Source organism: Gymnogyps californianus, chromosome 2 (genome assembly GCF_018139145.2).
Source record: "Gymnogyps californianus isolate 813 chromosome 2, ASM1813914v2, whole genome shotgun sequence".
Taxonomy (NCBI): Eukaryota; Metazoa; Chordata; class Aves; order Accipitriformes; family Cathartidae; genus Gymnogyps; species Gymnogyps californianus.
This window is the reverse complement of record NC_059472.1, coordinates 58,415,648-58,431,415: the sequence shown is the minus strand read 5'-3', so window position 1 is coordinate 58,431,415 and position 15,768 is coordinate 58,415,648. Positions and strand designations below refer to the sequence as shown.

General features: G+C 45.9%; 1 protein-coding gene across 4 annotated transcripts in view; it reads right to left on the bottom strand.

Moving 5' to 3' along the window:
- The window catches only part of LDLRAD4 (low density lipoprotein receptor class A domain containing 4), a 239,821-nt gene that overhangs the window by 11,564 nt on the left and 212,489 nt on the right, over nt 1-15,768 (bottom strand). For 2 of the 4 annotated variants that reach the window (XM_050891092.1, XM_050891093.1), the window contains exons 1-2: nt 5,014-5,292; nt 1,783-1,937 (exon numbers count right to left, since the gene is read on the bottom strand). In XM_050891092.1, coding sequence (XP_050747049.1) covers nt 1,783-1,937; nt 5,014-5,083 — 225 coding nt within the window. In that variant the 5' untranslated portion in view covers nt 5,084-5,292. Of the gene's footprint in view, nt 1-1,782; nt 1,938-5,013; nt 5,293-15,768 lie in introns of those variants that run through there. The other 2 variants (XM_050891090.1, XM_050891091.1) reach the window with 1 other exon arrangement.

Sequence of the window (15,768 nt, the reverse complement as noted above, 5' to 3'; positions counted from 1 at the left end):
GTTCTTCTTCACAAGAAAGTGATGTTTCCTCCTTTGCTTCCAAGAGAAAAGGCACCACTCTCTGATAACAGACAATACTAATGAACCATACAAAGGAAATAATGGGTTACTTCACGCATTTGACAGCTTCCTGCGGTTTTAAAAGATTTGTGAAGATAAAAATGTATTTCCTTTATCTCAAATTATTTCATTTTAGGTACCTGTAGCAACTATAGCTAACATTTTTTGGACAGAAGTGTGGTTCTTGAATTACAGCATTCGTTTCAAAGCAACATTTAAATTAATCTAGCCAATTTTTCCAGCCCTGAAGTCCACAAGGTTAAGGTTTGACAAGCTCTAGTTTCATCTGTAACCAAATTAGAGCTAAATATTCTTGTGCTACCAAAGCACTAGGGAATGAGGCGACCTCCCCTTGAGGAGACAGCTCCCTTCCTCCCCGCGCAGCCTCCAAGGTAAGAGCTATCCACCCCAGCAAAAGGGTGCAGGTGATGTGCTAAGCGAGAGCTTCGGGGACCCTGCATGCATCACATTTTACAGCTGGCTTTCAGGAGGGAGCTGCCAATTGCCAGGATTGCCAGGCTGGACTGCAACATCCCTGCCTCCTCCCCTGCCAGTGCTCCCTCCCCTGCCCGGGCACTTTGCTCACTGATCTGGTTGACATCTAACTGTGAAAAAAAAGTAATTAGTGTTCAGCCAGATCAGCCCCCTGAGGCCTCTCACCACGACCTTGGCAGCTCCCTAAGGAGCACAAAGAAGGAGGAAACATGGGACCAGGATGGAAAGAAAGGTGAGACTGTGGACATACGACTGGTGTAAACCATTACGGGACCACACCTTCCAGTTACAATCAGACAATTTTTTTGACAGCAAAATGAAATGAAGCTGTGAACCCAACGCTGTTGCCAGGAATTCAACGCATCAAAAGGCTACCCTCACAAACAGCCCCATGGCCATCGCGGTCAGCAAAGAGGCCAACGGCACCACTCTGAGGACATCCAAAAGCACATCAGAAAAAGGACCTCCCTGCAACATCACAGGATACTGCTGGCACTGCAGGCTTGGGGGGATGTCCCAAGGTCAGGGACACTCTGAGGCTAACCCTCACAAGGGAGCAGTGCATCCCACCCAGCAAACTCCTGGCTCAAAAGCAAGTTAAGTGCGCATTTACTGCTGGGTTTACCAGGGACAGCCTTTACAAGTATTGATGGAGATTTGGTCTTAAGTCTTTGGCTCGGTAACAACACATCTTAACCACTCCGGGTCCTTGGAGGGATCATTTTCCTAATGTTTTCTTGCTGTTTCAGTGAAACAAACATTACGTTTTCCTGGGCCATTACTGGACCAGTGTTTTGGATCCAGCAAACAGTTATTGCAGCTTCACAAAACAGTAATAGTGATAAAACTCCAGGATATTAGTAAATATATGGAAAGTCACCACAATGCATATTTCTAATCTTCATACTCCAGGTGATATCCATTCATTCCCTCTCCACTCCCCTTCAAATGACAGCAGCAGCAAACAGGATGTCACATCTGAACCTCCAAACACAACATGAAAATATGCTACATAAAACATAGCAAGGTCTAAAATAATCAAAGTATATCTTATGTTCTGATTTTTTTCTACTGACAAATACAACTGTAGCAAAAGACCTAACTATAGGGAGTATGAAAAGTGACATCAGAAGTTTTTCCAGCATTTGCCTGTACTCCTCAGGAGGCTTTGCTGCAGACCCGTACGGCACAAGGGAGAGGAATTTGGTGCAAGGGGCTCATACTCACCGTCTGCAAAGTTTCTTCCTGTCTTCTGCTTTGGCTCTGTCGGTTGATAAAGGAGCGTGTCGAGAGTTTGTAATGATTCAACAAGCAGATGATCACTACCACCATAACAGTTATAACCACAATTATAATGATGATTTGAACAAACTCCAGTTCAGCTAAAACAAAGGAAGAAAAAAAAAAAGAGGAAAATATGTCAATCACATACACTGTTATCCATCAAAGCAATAATCTGAAAAATCCTCAGTATTTCATCAAGATTGATCTGGAGTAAGATGTTCACTGCTGTCCATTTCGCAAAATTTTGCAGAGAAAATTGTGCTCTAAAAAGTATGGAAATTATTCATTTTTTGGCAGTGCCAATCAATTGGTATGAGGGGCTGCAGGTCAAAGCTAAGAAACTTCTTGGTGATCCTTCTCTGCAGCCTTCACAGGTAATAAATTCTTCAGCATAAACACCACAGACAAGCCTTTTGGATAATACAAAAATTTCACTGGGGGAAAAAAAAAAACCACACACACACAGAGAAAACCCACCCTATTTTAGTAGCCATCTGCAGTGCCAATAAAGTCCAGAGAGCTCCATAAGCTTCAAAGCAGAGGCCATGGAGAGAGGAATCAGGACACTTATCTAGTAAACTATCCTTAATTTTATCAGCTAAATAGCATGAAAGCTACCTAAATCAAGTGGTAAACAAACTTTTTCCCTATTGTATCTACACACAATGTCTTTTTCAATTACTTACTTCTCTCCAACTAGAGTAAAACTAACTTTTCTAGGACATTCCCATTGAAGTAAAAATCTAAAAAGAGATCTGGTACTCTAAAACAAGGTGTGTTCCACTATGGTTAAAAATGAAACCAGAGCCTTGGCTGTTGCAAGAGATACAATTACAATGAACTCCATCAGAGTCCATCACCTTATCTGAAGTCCTGCCTGTACCACAAATATTAAGTATATTTAGAAATGAGTCACTCTTGCACCCTTTCAGCTATACTGGAGCAGCAAGGATGAGCAACATCAGGGGAGAAATTGCCCTTTGGAGCTACACAGTTGCCAATATTTCTATGGAAACTATTGCTCACAGGGGATGCTCTCATCTTGAAAGACAACTCCAGTTAATGGGAGGAGGTCTTTGGTTGCTAGGCTGGTAAAAAAAGCAAAGAAGCAGTGCGAGTTACTCAGTTTCAGCACTTTCCAAAAATGGTACTACTTTCGGGTGCCAACACATGAATTTTGGGGAACCGGTATTAAATTTCTGTTTAAATAAGCCAATGAGGAAAGAAAGATAACAAAATATAAAAAGACAAAGCAAACATTGGAGAAAACAAGCTTTTACCCCCTCCCCCCCAATCTCTTTCATTTGTAGACATCCTCAGCCTTCTGTAAAACAGCAGTACACTTATGCAAACACAACACGACTATGAAGCTGAGCTAGAAAAATGCTGTTCACACATAAGATCCAAAATGACCTGCGGTGGAACTAAAGGAAACCCAAGGCTGTTTCACTATTCTAAGATCTCCTCCAAACAAAACCTCAGACTACAGGAGCTGCAAGTGCACTGGTGTCCAGTGGTGCCGAGGTCCCACTGTCTGTCACAAGTTACAAGTGGGCACGGGCATGCCACCATCTAAGTGCTGAAGGTTCTGCGATCATCTCAGTAGGCTAACTAAATCTATTTAAGGCTAAAAAAAAGAGTAAAGGGTAACAATACATCTATCATTTAACTTCTCTTTGCTGTTAAGTACCATCCACTCATCATTAAGGCCACCAATACTTTCAAAAAATTTGATCACTCAGTGCTTTGCTCTCCTTTTGCTATCACTCTCCCCCCCCCCCCCTGAGTCATTGGAAGCTAACAATGTCAGCACCAAAAGATCAAAAAGCAGGAAGCATAGAATTAATCAAAAAACAAACCCACCAAAACCATGTTTAAGTAAAAAGTCAGTTTTTCTTGGCTCAGAAGCGCAGAATACAGACTTGACACAGTTGACAACTGCTGCAATTCACATTCTGCAGCTACTGAGTACTAAAGGGTTTCTTTACCCAAAACTTTTTTTTTGGGTCCATGTAATACTTCAGACTGGAAATTGAGAGACTGTTGCTAAAGGGCAACATGCAAAACAAGCAATGTTGATTTAGGCTTTGCTAGAATGCAAAGATCACTGGAATGACATGTTAGTCCTCTATCTGCCAAGGGCAGAGTCTTCTAAATTTATCAAAGCCCCAGTATTTCAGCAGCAGGGGACGGTACCTCTTCTTTAGAAATAAATGATTGGGTGTGTGAGCATTTCCCTTCGCGGGGAATCATTTGGAAATGTTTGACTAAAACATGGCCATACAATAAAGAAAATGAAAACCACAGCACACACGTGTGAGCACACAGGATTTTCCAAGCCCAGCTTTACATTGCAAATACTAAAACGCAACAAAACACCCTACTGATGTTCGAGAGGATTTCCTCACTAGAAAGTGGAGGGAAAGGAAAGGGGAAGGTAATTTTTAATCTGTTCTTCCTCCTGACTGGCCCTCCTGCTACTCGTTACGTTATTAACAGGAAAAAGCAGAGAGACAAGAGCAGCAGCAGCCGCCTCTATTTACCGGCACTGCTCACAGCAATCTGAACAGTTTCTGGCAGCTGCTGACACGCACTGGGAGACTCCAGCCCCCGCCTTGCCTCCTGCCCCACATGTGCAGGGCACGAAGGGACCTTGCCACTGCAGCACCACCTTCCAGACAGGCATCTCCTCCTGCCGACTTTTCCTATAAATTAACTGGGAAAGAGACTGGGGGGAGCTTTGGGAAGAGAAACGATACATTTTTACCTCCCCAAGTCTCTCTGTCACAGTCAGATATACCTGTTTCTTCACACACAGGAAGCAACATTCATCATACATTTTCTCCCAGGAGAATATTTTTCACGGTAAACACACAACATGAAAAAGGCAACTATGTATTGAATGAAAACACCTTCACAGAATAGTATGAAGAGAGAGAAATAATTTATAACCCTATCAACAATCACACAAGCAAAAGCATCTCGACCATCACCCTAAAACTCTCTGCAGACAGGCTCTCCCAGGCCAGGAAAGCCTCCCCTGCGCCCCACAGCTCTGCAGGTGAGCGCTCTCTGAGCAGGCTGGGCTGTAAGTTGGGTTTCGCTCCGGTAACCCGGGGACCGAGCTCGCAGCAGCCCAACCCGTGCAGACACACCGGACGAACAAACGGGTACCTCTTTCCAACAACAGGTCTTTTAACCGCGCATCCTTCACCGCTGTCCTGTTAAGCTGCTCACTGGACATGCTCGCCTCCGGCGGACTCAAGCCGTTCCGCCAGCCCCCCCGGCGGGCACCGCATCACCGGCAGCCCCGGGCTCCATCCAGCGAGGGGACACCGTCCTCGGGCTGCCCGCTCAGCCCTACGCGGGGACTGACAGACAGCCTCCTGTCTGACTGTCGTCCGTCCCTCTCCCCAGCGCACCGGCAGGGCCCAGCCCCGGCGCTCAGACCGCAGCTACGGACTACCAGCTGCCGCCGGCAGCGGGCAGGGCGCCGTGGAGCGGCGGCCCGGCGGGAGCGGGCAGGCAGGGCCAGCACCGGCCGCTCTCGCCCCCTCCCCGTGCCCCCCAGCCGCGCGTGTGCGCGCACGCACGGACACGAGAGACGCCTTCGGGCTCCTGACGGCGGGGTCCCGCTGCGCTTTGTCCGGAGCAAAATGAACGGGGAGGAAAAAAAAGAAAAAAAACCACACAACCAAAAAAAAAAAACAAAATAATTAAAAAAATAATTAACCGGCGAGAGCAAAAAAAGGAAAGACAAAACCCCACGGCGCCCCCGCTCCTCCCCGAGCCCCACCGCGGGGCCTGGGAGGGCAGGAGAGAGGAAGGTGCGTAGCTTACCCGCGCCGCCGCCCCGCCGCTCTTTAAGCCCGGCCCGGCCCGGCGGGCGCTCGGGGCGCCCCGGCTCTTCCGCCTGCCCCGGCCCGCCGCGCCTGCGTCGCCGCCGGCCCCGCCCCGCCCCCTCGCACGTGCCCGCGCCCCGCCCCGCCCCGCCCTGCCGTCGGGCGCCTGCCGGCAGCTGCCGGCCCCAGCGAGGGGCGAGAAGGGGGGGGTGCAAGCAAAACACCTTCCCGAGTTATTTAACCGTCCGGACTCCGTGCCCGTCCCGTGCCGTTTCAAAGGCACCGGCAGGGAACTCTCACCCCCAGCCTCCGTCCCGCGCCGCAGGTACACAACCAGCAAAAGTGACCACAGAAGCCTTCACGAGCGATTTTATTATGCCGCGGTTTAGGGAGAGGCGGGGTGGGGGTGTAAAATATTAGGCAGATGCATCCTGGTGCAGTACTGCAAAACAATAACCACCAGAAGAAATCATGCCTGTAACCCCAAGCAATCGACACACACAAGTTAAAAAGAAAAATAGAGGCGGAGAGGAAAGAACACCGGAGATTTTGAGACCTGGGCTCCAGTCACATGTGCGTTTCTTTGGCAAAACTCCCGGCTCCAGCAGCGTCTGCCTTCCCTTTAGCCCCTCTGCCTGCCCCAGCCCTGCCACTGAGCCAGCCTTTCTGGCTTGGCTGTTTTGCAGGCAGATCGGTTCCCCATCCCAATCCCAACCCGTATTCACAGTCAGAGCACTACAACGGAGGCCAGTAGCAGGGACTTGAAGGCTGCCCCGCCACTGCTGCTCACAGGAGCAGCACAGCCCCACAGGAGTCCCTGCCATGCCAGGAAGACCCCTTAGCACCATGTCCTTCATTAGCGCTATGTCCCTCAACTCCCGGGATGCCCCTCCTATACCTGCTTCACCAGCATGGCCATAACTACTTCTCTGGATTATGGCACCATCCCAAAAGCACCAGGTAAGACCGCTGTGTGTCTATGTGAGCAGGAAAAGAGTTCACCCTCTGGTCTGCGCTTAGCCAGGTCTTGGGAGCTGCTGAAAGCAGAGGAGCTGGGCCGCAGTGCTGGTGAGGCTGGCTCAGTACAGCCCCACGCCAGCACTGCTCCCCCTCACAGCATGGCCACAATGGTCCAAAGCCCCAGGACACGCTCTGGGGCTGACCATGGACACAGACCCGCTGCTCCCCACGCCTTTCAGATCTGCAAACCCCGTGGACCAGTCTCAAAAAAGTAAGATCCCTCGACTTGAAGTCAAGGAGCAAAAGCCAGGAGGGGAAAGAGGCTGAGAGGAGTGAGCCAGCTTGTAGTCACCCATCAGGCTTGTGCTAGGAAGAGTCGAGGTTTAAAATATTAGGGAGACACATCCTGAGATATATATTCACTGCACACAGCAAAGCCCTCTCGTTTGGTTACAGGTTCTCCCCACGGTCTGGATTTATTAAACTGTTGTTGATGTTTAGCTCAATACTGCAAGGTCTAAAGCCCCAATCCAAACAGTACAGTCAAGCTGGGGGACAGTGATTGTGGACTGTAAATAAATATCCTTTGAGAATTCCTAGAAGAGCAGAATGATTTAAAATTATATGTCGATGGAATGCTTCTGTGCAAGCAGAGTATTAACTGACTACAGCACCGTTACCAGCAGAGGGAAATAATTCAGTACAGATAGCAGATGTGGAGCACCTTCAAACTACGGCCTTATCGCCCCTAGACTACTTTGAAGACAATTAATTCAACAGACCGGCCTTTTAAACATGGCTGTTGTATGGGCATGACCCGCTTTGTGTGTACAGAGTCGCTGCTGAGGCTGATTATCTTCCTGTTGCAAATTCTCTGTTGTCAAGGTCTGAAATGTAAGTTTCTGAGCCAAAGATTGACCCACATATATCATTCCCAAACCTCATGTTTAAAATGAGAAGTTGGTTTCAGAGAAGCATAGTTTAAAGACTATAAGCAGAAAACAAAATAAAATTAATGTATTAGTATTAATGCTGCTCCTTTACTTTGGTCTCCTACAATTGAAGCCTGGATGTTTAGAGTCTTTTCAGTTCCTGAAGGGCATTAACCTACAGCATAAAACAATTGCTTTGGCAAGACTGGGGATTCGGCACATAGAGAGACTGATACTTTACACACTTTACTCCCTCTCTAGCCCACTACTTCCCTACCCACCAAAATCTGTTTAATATTATTGTACAAGTGCACGCACAATGACTGCAAAGTGGTTACAGACTGCTGTATCCATAAGCAACGCACCTGATAATACCTCAAGAACATCCTCAGAACAATGTTTGGCTCATTACCTATTTATTAAGAATTTATCATCAAGTTTTTAATGTGAATCAAGCCCTTTAGGGGCTGAACAACTGCGCAGCAAGTGCCGGATAGCCCATAAAAGCTGCTCTGTCAACAAGGATGGGGGACCGGCTTCCTTCTAAAATTCCCCTCCCAGTAGCAGGTTCCACTGCGATCTCTGAGCAGGACGGCTGCTCTGGCGACAGGGTTGAAGCTCCCTAAGCAGGCTTTGGCACACCAAGTCATAATGCTCCTCCACAAGCCATTACAAGTCTAGCATATTAATGATAAAGCTGAGGGCCAGTTAAACGGTAACATTTAGGTGAAATTTTATAAAGCACGTGTTGACTGATCTGTCTTCTCAGTCTTGACTGGGAAAACAAAAAACTCATTCTGGAACCCGCAAGAACAAAACCTGATTTTTTGTTTTAGTAATAGTAAAGATGTTAATCTCGTAAGTGTAAGAAAACACAGTCATGCTTTGGTGACCAAAACTGGACAGATGCTGCTTTCTCAGTATGAGTTTCGCATTTCCGCTACTTAACCCTTTTTTTCTCTGTTTCTCTGAAGGCATTACTGACTGTGGGCAGGCTCTTGGCCAGCCCTTACTCTGAAAAGCAAGAGAAAAACCACAGTCTTGAAACTGGAAAATAAGGGGGTGTTTCCTCCTGCCTGCAGTCAGCCCCTTGGGGTCACTCACCTGGGCACCTGGATGGCGAGGGAGTGTGCGGAGGTGCTTCCCCCTCCCTGCGCTGTGATACAGCCCGGAGCCACGCGCGTAACTTAAGCCCAGAAAACCGTCTGAGACGGGCACAAATCTACAACCATTAACGCTTCACGCAGGGCCACGTGTCCTTACGTGCCTCTTCCAGGCGGCACAAGGACGATGTTTCATGGTCAAAACCATGTTGGGGCGACATGCCCATCGTGGGGGAGCCGTGCTTTCAGCCCCCCAGCCAGCCAGGCTGGGAGGCCCACATAGCAGCCCCACGGGTCTTCAGGACTACCCAGATAATCGCCGCCTGCTGCAATCCCAGCCCTGTGTCAAGCTAGCGGCCATGGGAGCATGGCCCCGGCTCCTTCCTGCCGCCTGTCTTGTGCCGGCCCTGGCGCTCACGCAGACGGAGACACGGCCGAGGCACAGACGAGCCGGACCAGGTCTCTGCTCACAGGGGAGAAAGTCAAATTGCTTGCTGGGTGAACGCTGATGCCAACACAAAAAAAGGAGGTGGAAAATGGTCAGTGAGGGACAGAGCAGGAGACCAGGACCATCCCTTTTGGGTAAGGGTCTGCACCTGGAGAGGCTTCAAGCGATTGCAGACGCACCCACCGAATGCCCCACGCCCCCACCTCTGAAACTGCCACCTCCTAGGGTAAATTTTCGCCTTTTCGGTTAAATCTGGAGTTTATAGGTTAAGTTTGTCAGAAAAAGATACTGAGGAATGGCACCACCCCAGGGAAAGGAAAAGTGCTTTTCTCATTGGCAGTGAATTCAGGTAACTTATTTACCAGCAGGTACATATCTAGATGTATTATGTCATTGTGTTTAATGTGATTAGGTGCAAGGAACAAGCAGACGGGAGCAGTGTGGAGAGATTAGCGACACAACCCAAAAGCAGCAAGTTTGGTGGAGGGATTTAACGCAGAAGAGGACAGTGTTTAAGGCCTCTAAATTAACTCCTTGTTAAAGCTGTTCTTTACTCTGCATTAATAGGAAGGATTGTGAAATTGATTTTTTTTTTTTTTTAAATCACCCTTTGCAATCCCCAGTTAAAGAGCTCCCTCCAAATCTTGTTTCCTAGAAAAACAAAGCAGTCCTTCATATGCATAGTTAGTTGCACAGCCTGCGTGGTCCATGTGCTGGCCACGCGTGTGGTGGTTTGTTTTCCTGTGCTGGAAGGAGGGTTCAATCTAGGACACTGAATTATAACATGCTGTTTTAAAAGTAATCACCGTTTCAGACCTGACTAGCCCTAGCTCTGTTTACACTGGCGAGTGAGAAAATGTACTCATGAATTATCCCCACTGCAGTTCTATTAGTCCTTGCACGCTGGCTCGACACAGGCAATTTACAGTCATCTCCTCCTGCAGGGTTAAATGGTACAGTGAGCATAATATGCTGGCCCTGTTTACCCTAGAGATTATGCTGCTGGTAACTTCGACGCTCCCCTGCCACTGCTGAAAAACAGGTACAGAATTTCCTAGTGCTGATGCATAAGGAACGAGAAACTCTGGGCAGGAAAAGGCAGCTGTAAATCTGAGGGTGATAACCAGCCCAGGCTACTCAGACCATGAAAATATCCCTAATGGGACAAAGTAACCGGGAGGCTGAGAACCAAAATTTCACACAGGTACCCGTTACGCTGAACACTGTTATACAGTGGCTTCCACTTATTTTAATAATTGACTAATTCAGTCCTCCATTTGGTTCTATTAAAAACTCGTGAACAAAATCAGTTGCACTGAAAATAGTGCAACCACTTCCATCTTTCATTTTGATCATATTCCATAGCTTTTGGCTTATTTTGAGCTCAAATCTAATCAGTGGTTGTACAAATGAGCCAGCCATTTAAGTAAGAGAAAAAGCAAGAAAGGATCACAATGTATTTTTTTAATTCCGTTGTTATTCAGAGTTCTCCCAGCAGTAATTGCAATTAGTACCTGGTACTGGACTCTGTGGAGTCTCAGTGGTTGCAGCATGACTACCCTGCTTAAGCTCCCCATGGTTTCCAGGCAATTCCCAGCAAGTACAGGGAAGAGTCATCCCTCATTATTAGTATTTTTTTTAGCCCATTCAAACAGGAGCTAGAAGAGATGCACTAAGGACCACATTAAAAAGCTGAGAGATCACATCATGCATTATCCTACCATAGGAACAGATGAAAGTTAAATGAGAGACAGAATTAGCATGGGTGCTAGAATCTATGCATATGCAAGAATCCACCTCCAACATAAGACTGAAAGCCCTGTTGCAGAAATATAGGTTGCTAAATATGCTATTAGCGGTATTTTACACGCAAAAAGGAACGTTCATTCTTCCACTAAGGAACACTCTTTGGAGTTACAGAGAGTCTCCTGCTAGGTGAATTATTCATTCCATAAATCTCAATTGCCAACAAACTCCCTGGCAGCCAGGAAAAGAAAACAATGGGCACTTGACTGCAGATGAACAGACTATCAAGATATTTTAGTATTTTCTGACTAAGGTGTATGGTAAGACTTCAAAAAGCTGGACAGTGCAGAAACCTTTCAAGATCACAAGAAAACCCAGCAACCCTGGTCTAAAAAAGAAACCTAAGGGCAAGACACAGAACGGAGATAAGAACGGAAAGCAGAACCAGGATTACAATAAGGTACTAAAAACACAAGTAGAATGTGAAGAGCTGTATTTTATTTCTGACATTAATATAATCAGCTGGTTTAGAGATATGAAGCTCTGCCTCATGGATGGTGCTGTCTAGTACCTCAAAGTAAAGGATTAAAAGAGGAACCTGGAAAAAGTATCCAAAGAGAGATGGGGGAGAAAGGGAATCAACATAATGCAAAATTTGAGGCCAGTGATGACAGAAAAATAATGCTTTTAAAGAACTACAATGCCAATATAAACTAGTATTAACATTTAAAAGTAAGGGAAATACATCAATACTGAAAAATGGATCTACAAGCAAAGCAAAGGACTGTTCCTAATTTTCTTTTATCCTACAGTTTTCTTATCATTTGTCTTGCAGCATTTACATACATGCTGTCTGGATGTGTAATCATAAGGGAAATTAACCCTGGATAACCCCATGCTGCAGCACATTTATAGAAATTGCTCTAGAGAAAACAAGTCTAGGAATAAAATGGGGGATGTTCAAACCATCGGAAATCAAGTGAGTCACAGACATGATAGGTCTGAAGGATGGGAAAATCTCTTTATGAGAACATGCCATTAAACATTACAATCAAGCATAAAATTGCTCTGCCACAGTATTTTGTTTTATTTGCATTGTTAAATTTCTTCTCCTAACAATAATGGATAGTTTATAGCACTAATGATTTATATAAAAGGAGCTGCGTAAATGCATCCCAAATGGGCGGCTTCTTTCTTAAGAATTGTAGACTCAGTTTCCTTCAGCTTGATCGCAAATCAGTGACTCACACAAATTTCACATCTGCCTCAGGATACAATGGTGCAGCTTCTAACGAGGTTTCATGATGGATTAAGTTCCTATGGTGCAAGAGAGGTGTAAAAACTTACGCTAATTTAAAAAGGCACACTGCATTTCCACAAATTGCCATGGTGCAAAAACTATAGATGCTTTGCCATTAGCAACTGTTATCACTGAATCCTGTATGGCTATTTTACTAAGTTCGTTACTTCTGGCTTCTGCAGCCCCCCTTAAAATAAAATACATTGTTTGTATACAATTTGTGTATGGCCATGCACACAAACACAAATTTTCCCCAATAAATCAATGTAATTGATCTAGAGAAGGGGGCCACAAATTAAGAGTATTTAAATTGGTCTGCAAAACACATTCACCTCACTTGCAGTGCACCCCAAAAGAGATGGGGACTGAGATTTTTGACATGTGAAATGATTTGGATTTGCTACAGTTTATAACCTACTTTATGATATAACAGAGTATTTTATTCCAAATCCCCAGCATTCCAAAACTGTTATGTCAGGCTCCCTCAAATCAAAAATCAGAAGAGTGGCATAAAACAACACTTTCGGATACACTTTGATCACATCTTTCCAGTGTTTCTTTGACCTTTACGTCAAAATGAAGGTATTTGTCAACTCCCTTGATTCCAGCAGCTAAAGCCTTAAGAAAACCACTTAATTTACAGTAAAATCTTGAGAACTGACAACACTGGGAATAAGAATCAGAATCTAGTCAAGACTTCTTAGGCCAGCAAGAGTAACTGCAGATAGAACGTACTCAGCTCATGGGGAAGCATCAGGAAGTTTCTAATGTGCTTCTTTTCTGACTAATGGCCTAAGTGAGTGTGTAGACAATCATCCTCACGTAGGAGATGTGAGGAGGAGACCGGAGAGAAAGTCCACAGAGAATGTCAGTTGTTGGATGCTTCCTGCAGTTTTTCCATAACCACTTATCGGAGCCAGTTTTAACGCATCATCACAGGCATTCCTCAGCAAGCAGCAGCGTTTCTGCCGCTTCCTTCAGACTGGCAAAGGAGTAAGACTTCCCAAAAATACATCCTCTAGAAAAGAGGGAATTAGGCGAGTGAGCTCAGTGCTCAATGGGAATCAGATACCTCACTGCTGCTTGAGTAAAAAAAGCAGACCTCTGAGTAAATCACCAGCGAAATGACAACCACGTTGCAGAAGCTACCAGGCTACTTTTACCAAAGCAGAATATGTTATCTTTTCATTTTGTATAAAGGCAATAAAAATTCATAAGATTCATGCTCTGCATTTAAAGAGAAAAGCTTGGTAATACAGCATTCAGACCACATGGTTTTTAACATTACCATGAATGGTCTGCGTTCTTCAGTCTTTTGACATGTTCACAGGGATGGTGTTTACACTGACTTGTTCATAGTACATCATATCACATTTTAATGATTCAGTTCGGCTCTGACAAACGGAAACATCTGCCATAATTTTTTCATTCGTGAACTTTATCACAATTAAAAATCTGACGTTTCACCAGCCTGTGTGCCAACCGAGAAGCACGCCAAGTTCGGCACTTCCCGATACATACAAATGCGTGCAGCATGAACAGCTAGTACCAACAGCACCAAGCCATCACTGACTTGTCAGTTCCCACCACAAAAGAGAAAAAAGATCACAGTTTGTGGGCAATAATTTCATAATCTTGATCTGGTTTCCATATGACAGAGTGCAAGAGAGAGAAAGCAAAAAAAAAAAAAAGAACGCTTCACAGCTCTGTGTGATGACAACATAAGATTTCTATGTCTTGCCCTATTGCAGCCAGAAAAATATTAAACCAGCATGTCAAAACTGGCGTAGCTTCTAAAAAACGATTTCCAAACATCACTTGATGGACAGCACCCTAGCAACTCGATACAAAGCTTAAATCCGTATCTACTTTACATAAAATGAGGCCAATCCCACCCAATGCAATGACAGTATTCTTGTTTTCAGCAGAACTAATGGTATCTGTGAACTCAAGGCACATAGGAAGGCAGCTTGACCATTTACCATGAAGACCACCAATCTCTTGTACCCTTTGTAAGGCCAGGGTAACTCTTGTACCTCGAGGCAGTTCCAATGACGCCGTCATTTCAGGGTGGAAGCCAAGAGCCAGAAACAAAACCAGCAGCCTAATGATACAAGCAATACAGTGCTGCTTCATACGTGGAGTAGCAGGGTCCCACTGCTCGGTGGGCTGTGATGTTACTAAGCCCAGGCAGTCGGGAGGGATGGATGTTTCTGAACAGACTCCAGGACAGAGCTGGGGTCTCAATGAGGGTTGAGGGGTGCTTTCTAACACTGCTCCTCCATCCTTTTTTTTTTGCCTGTACTACCAGCATAATACTGGATCGGGTAGGGTACAATTAAACTTGGAAGTGTCTCACAGGAGGACTTCAGGGACTGAGAAAGAAAAAGAAAAACGACCCTGCATACAGAACTTACAAGACTGCCCCAAATGTATGGCATAGGAGATGTTTAAGGAGATGCACGGTCTACTAGCTATGAGATCAGACTGAGATTCAGCTTCTCTCCCCAGCTCTATCACAGACCTGCTAGTGACCTAAGGGAAGTCCCTTCAGCTCTCCCTGCCCATCCCCACTCTTCTCTCTTTCAGTACCACAGCAGCACCTACGCAGCGCTTCCACAGAGCACAGCCTCACTCGCTTCAGTCTTCACACACTGCCTGATACCAGTACCATATCAAATTTGGGCTGCTAAGCCACTTTTGAAGATGACATGTGAGAACCTAAATCACAAAGGTGCATTTTCAAAATCTGCCCAGTGGCAAATGGATGGGTGCCCTTTCCCAATGAGCGAAAGGCCGGCCCCAAGCAGCTGCAATGGCATTTTCCTATGTGCGACAGCAAAAACCAAAATTTCCTTGAAATCTCACCAGACACACTAGGAACTGACAGCTAATGTATCTTACAGTTGGTTGGTGGGTATTTTTGGATGGGAGGCTGCATTTCAAACTACTTCATCCTGTGTTCCCACTCTGTACAACTGCACATCCGACACTGTACTGACTCACCGGTAGCATTTTTGTGTAGCCCACTAAAGACATACCATTACACCCCGTCTGGGTGGGGCAAGACTTTCTGGGTGAATCTCCTTGTTGGAGAGGAAGTTTTGAGAGTAAGATACTTGTTTTCAGGGTTACAGAGAAACCACGCTCTCCCATGTGTGCATGCACACACAGAGCGGGAAAAGCACGTTCACTCCCTCTCGCTTCTCCGCGTTACCCCATTGCGGTAGCAACTACTGATGCTTCAAATTTGGCACAGTCCTAATTTGTAATAAAAAACATGGTTTTCATTAGGATTAAGGTAAAGGGTTAAAACCAAATAAAACCAAGTTGTTTTGCAGCCTCCAGGGAGAGGGCTGTGCTTTCTGCCCAGCCTAGGAGGGGACCCTGCCCGCACAGCACACCTTCCAGACTGTCTCCAGGGAAGCGCAGGGCAGACGCAGCCTTCTGGAGAAGCAAAGGGCAGAGAGATCTTTCCATCATCCCTTTTGGCGTGAGATCAGGGGTCTCTGCCATACTTCTGATCCACCGAGTTTTAAGCCGAAGCTGCAGAGAATCGGCCTGAGCCAGGCAAGCGATTTGCAATGCGGCTTTGTGA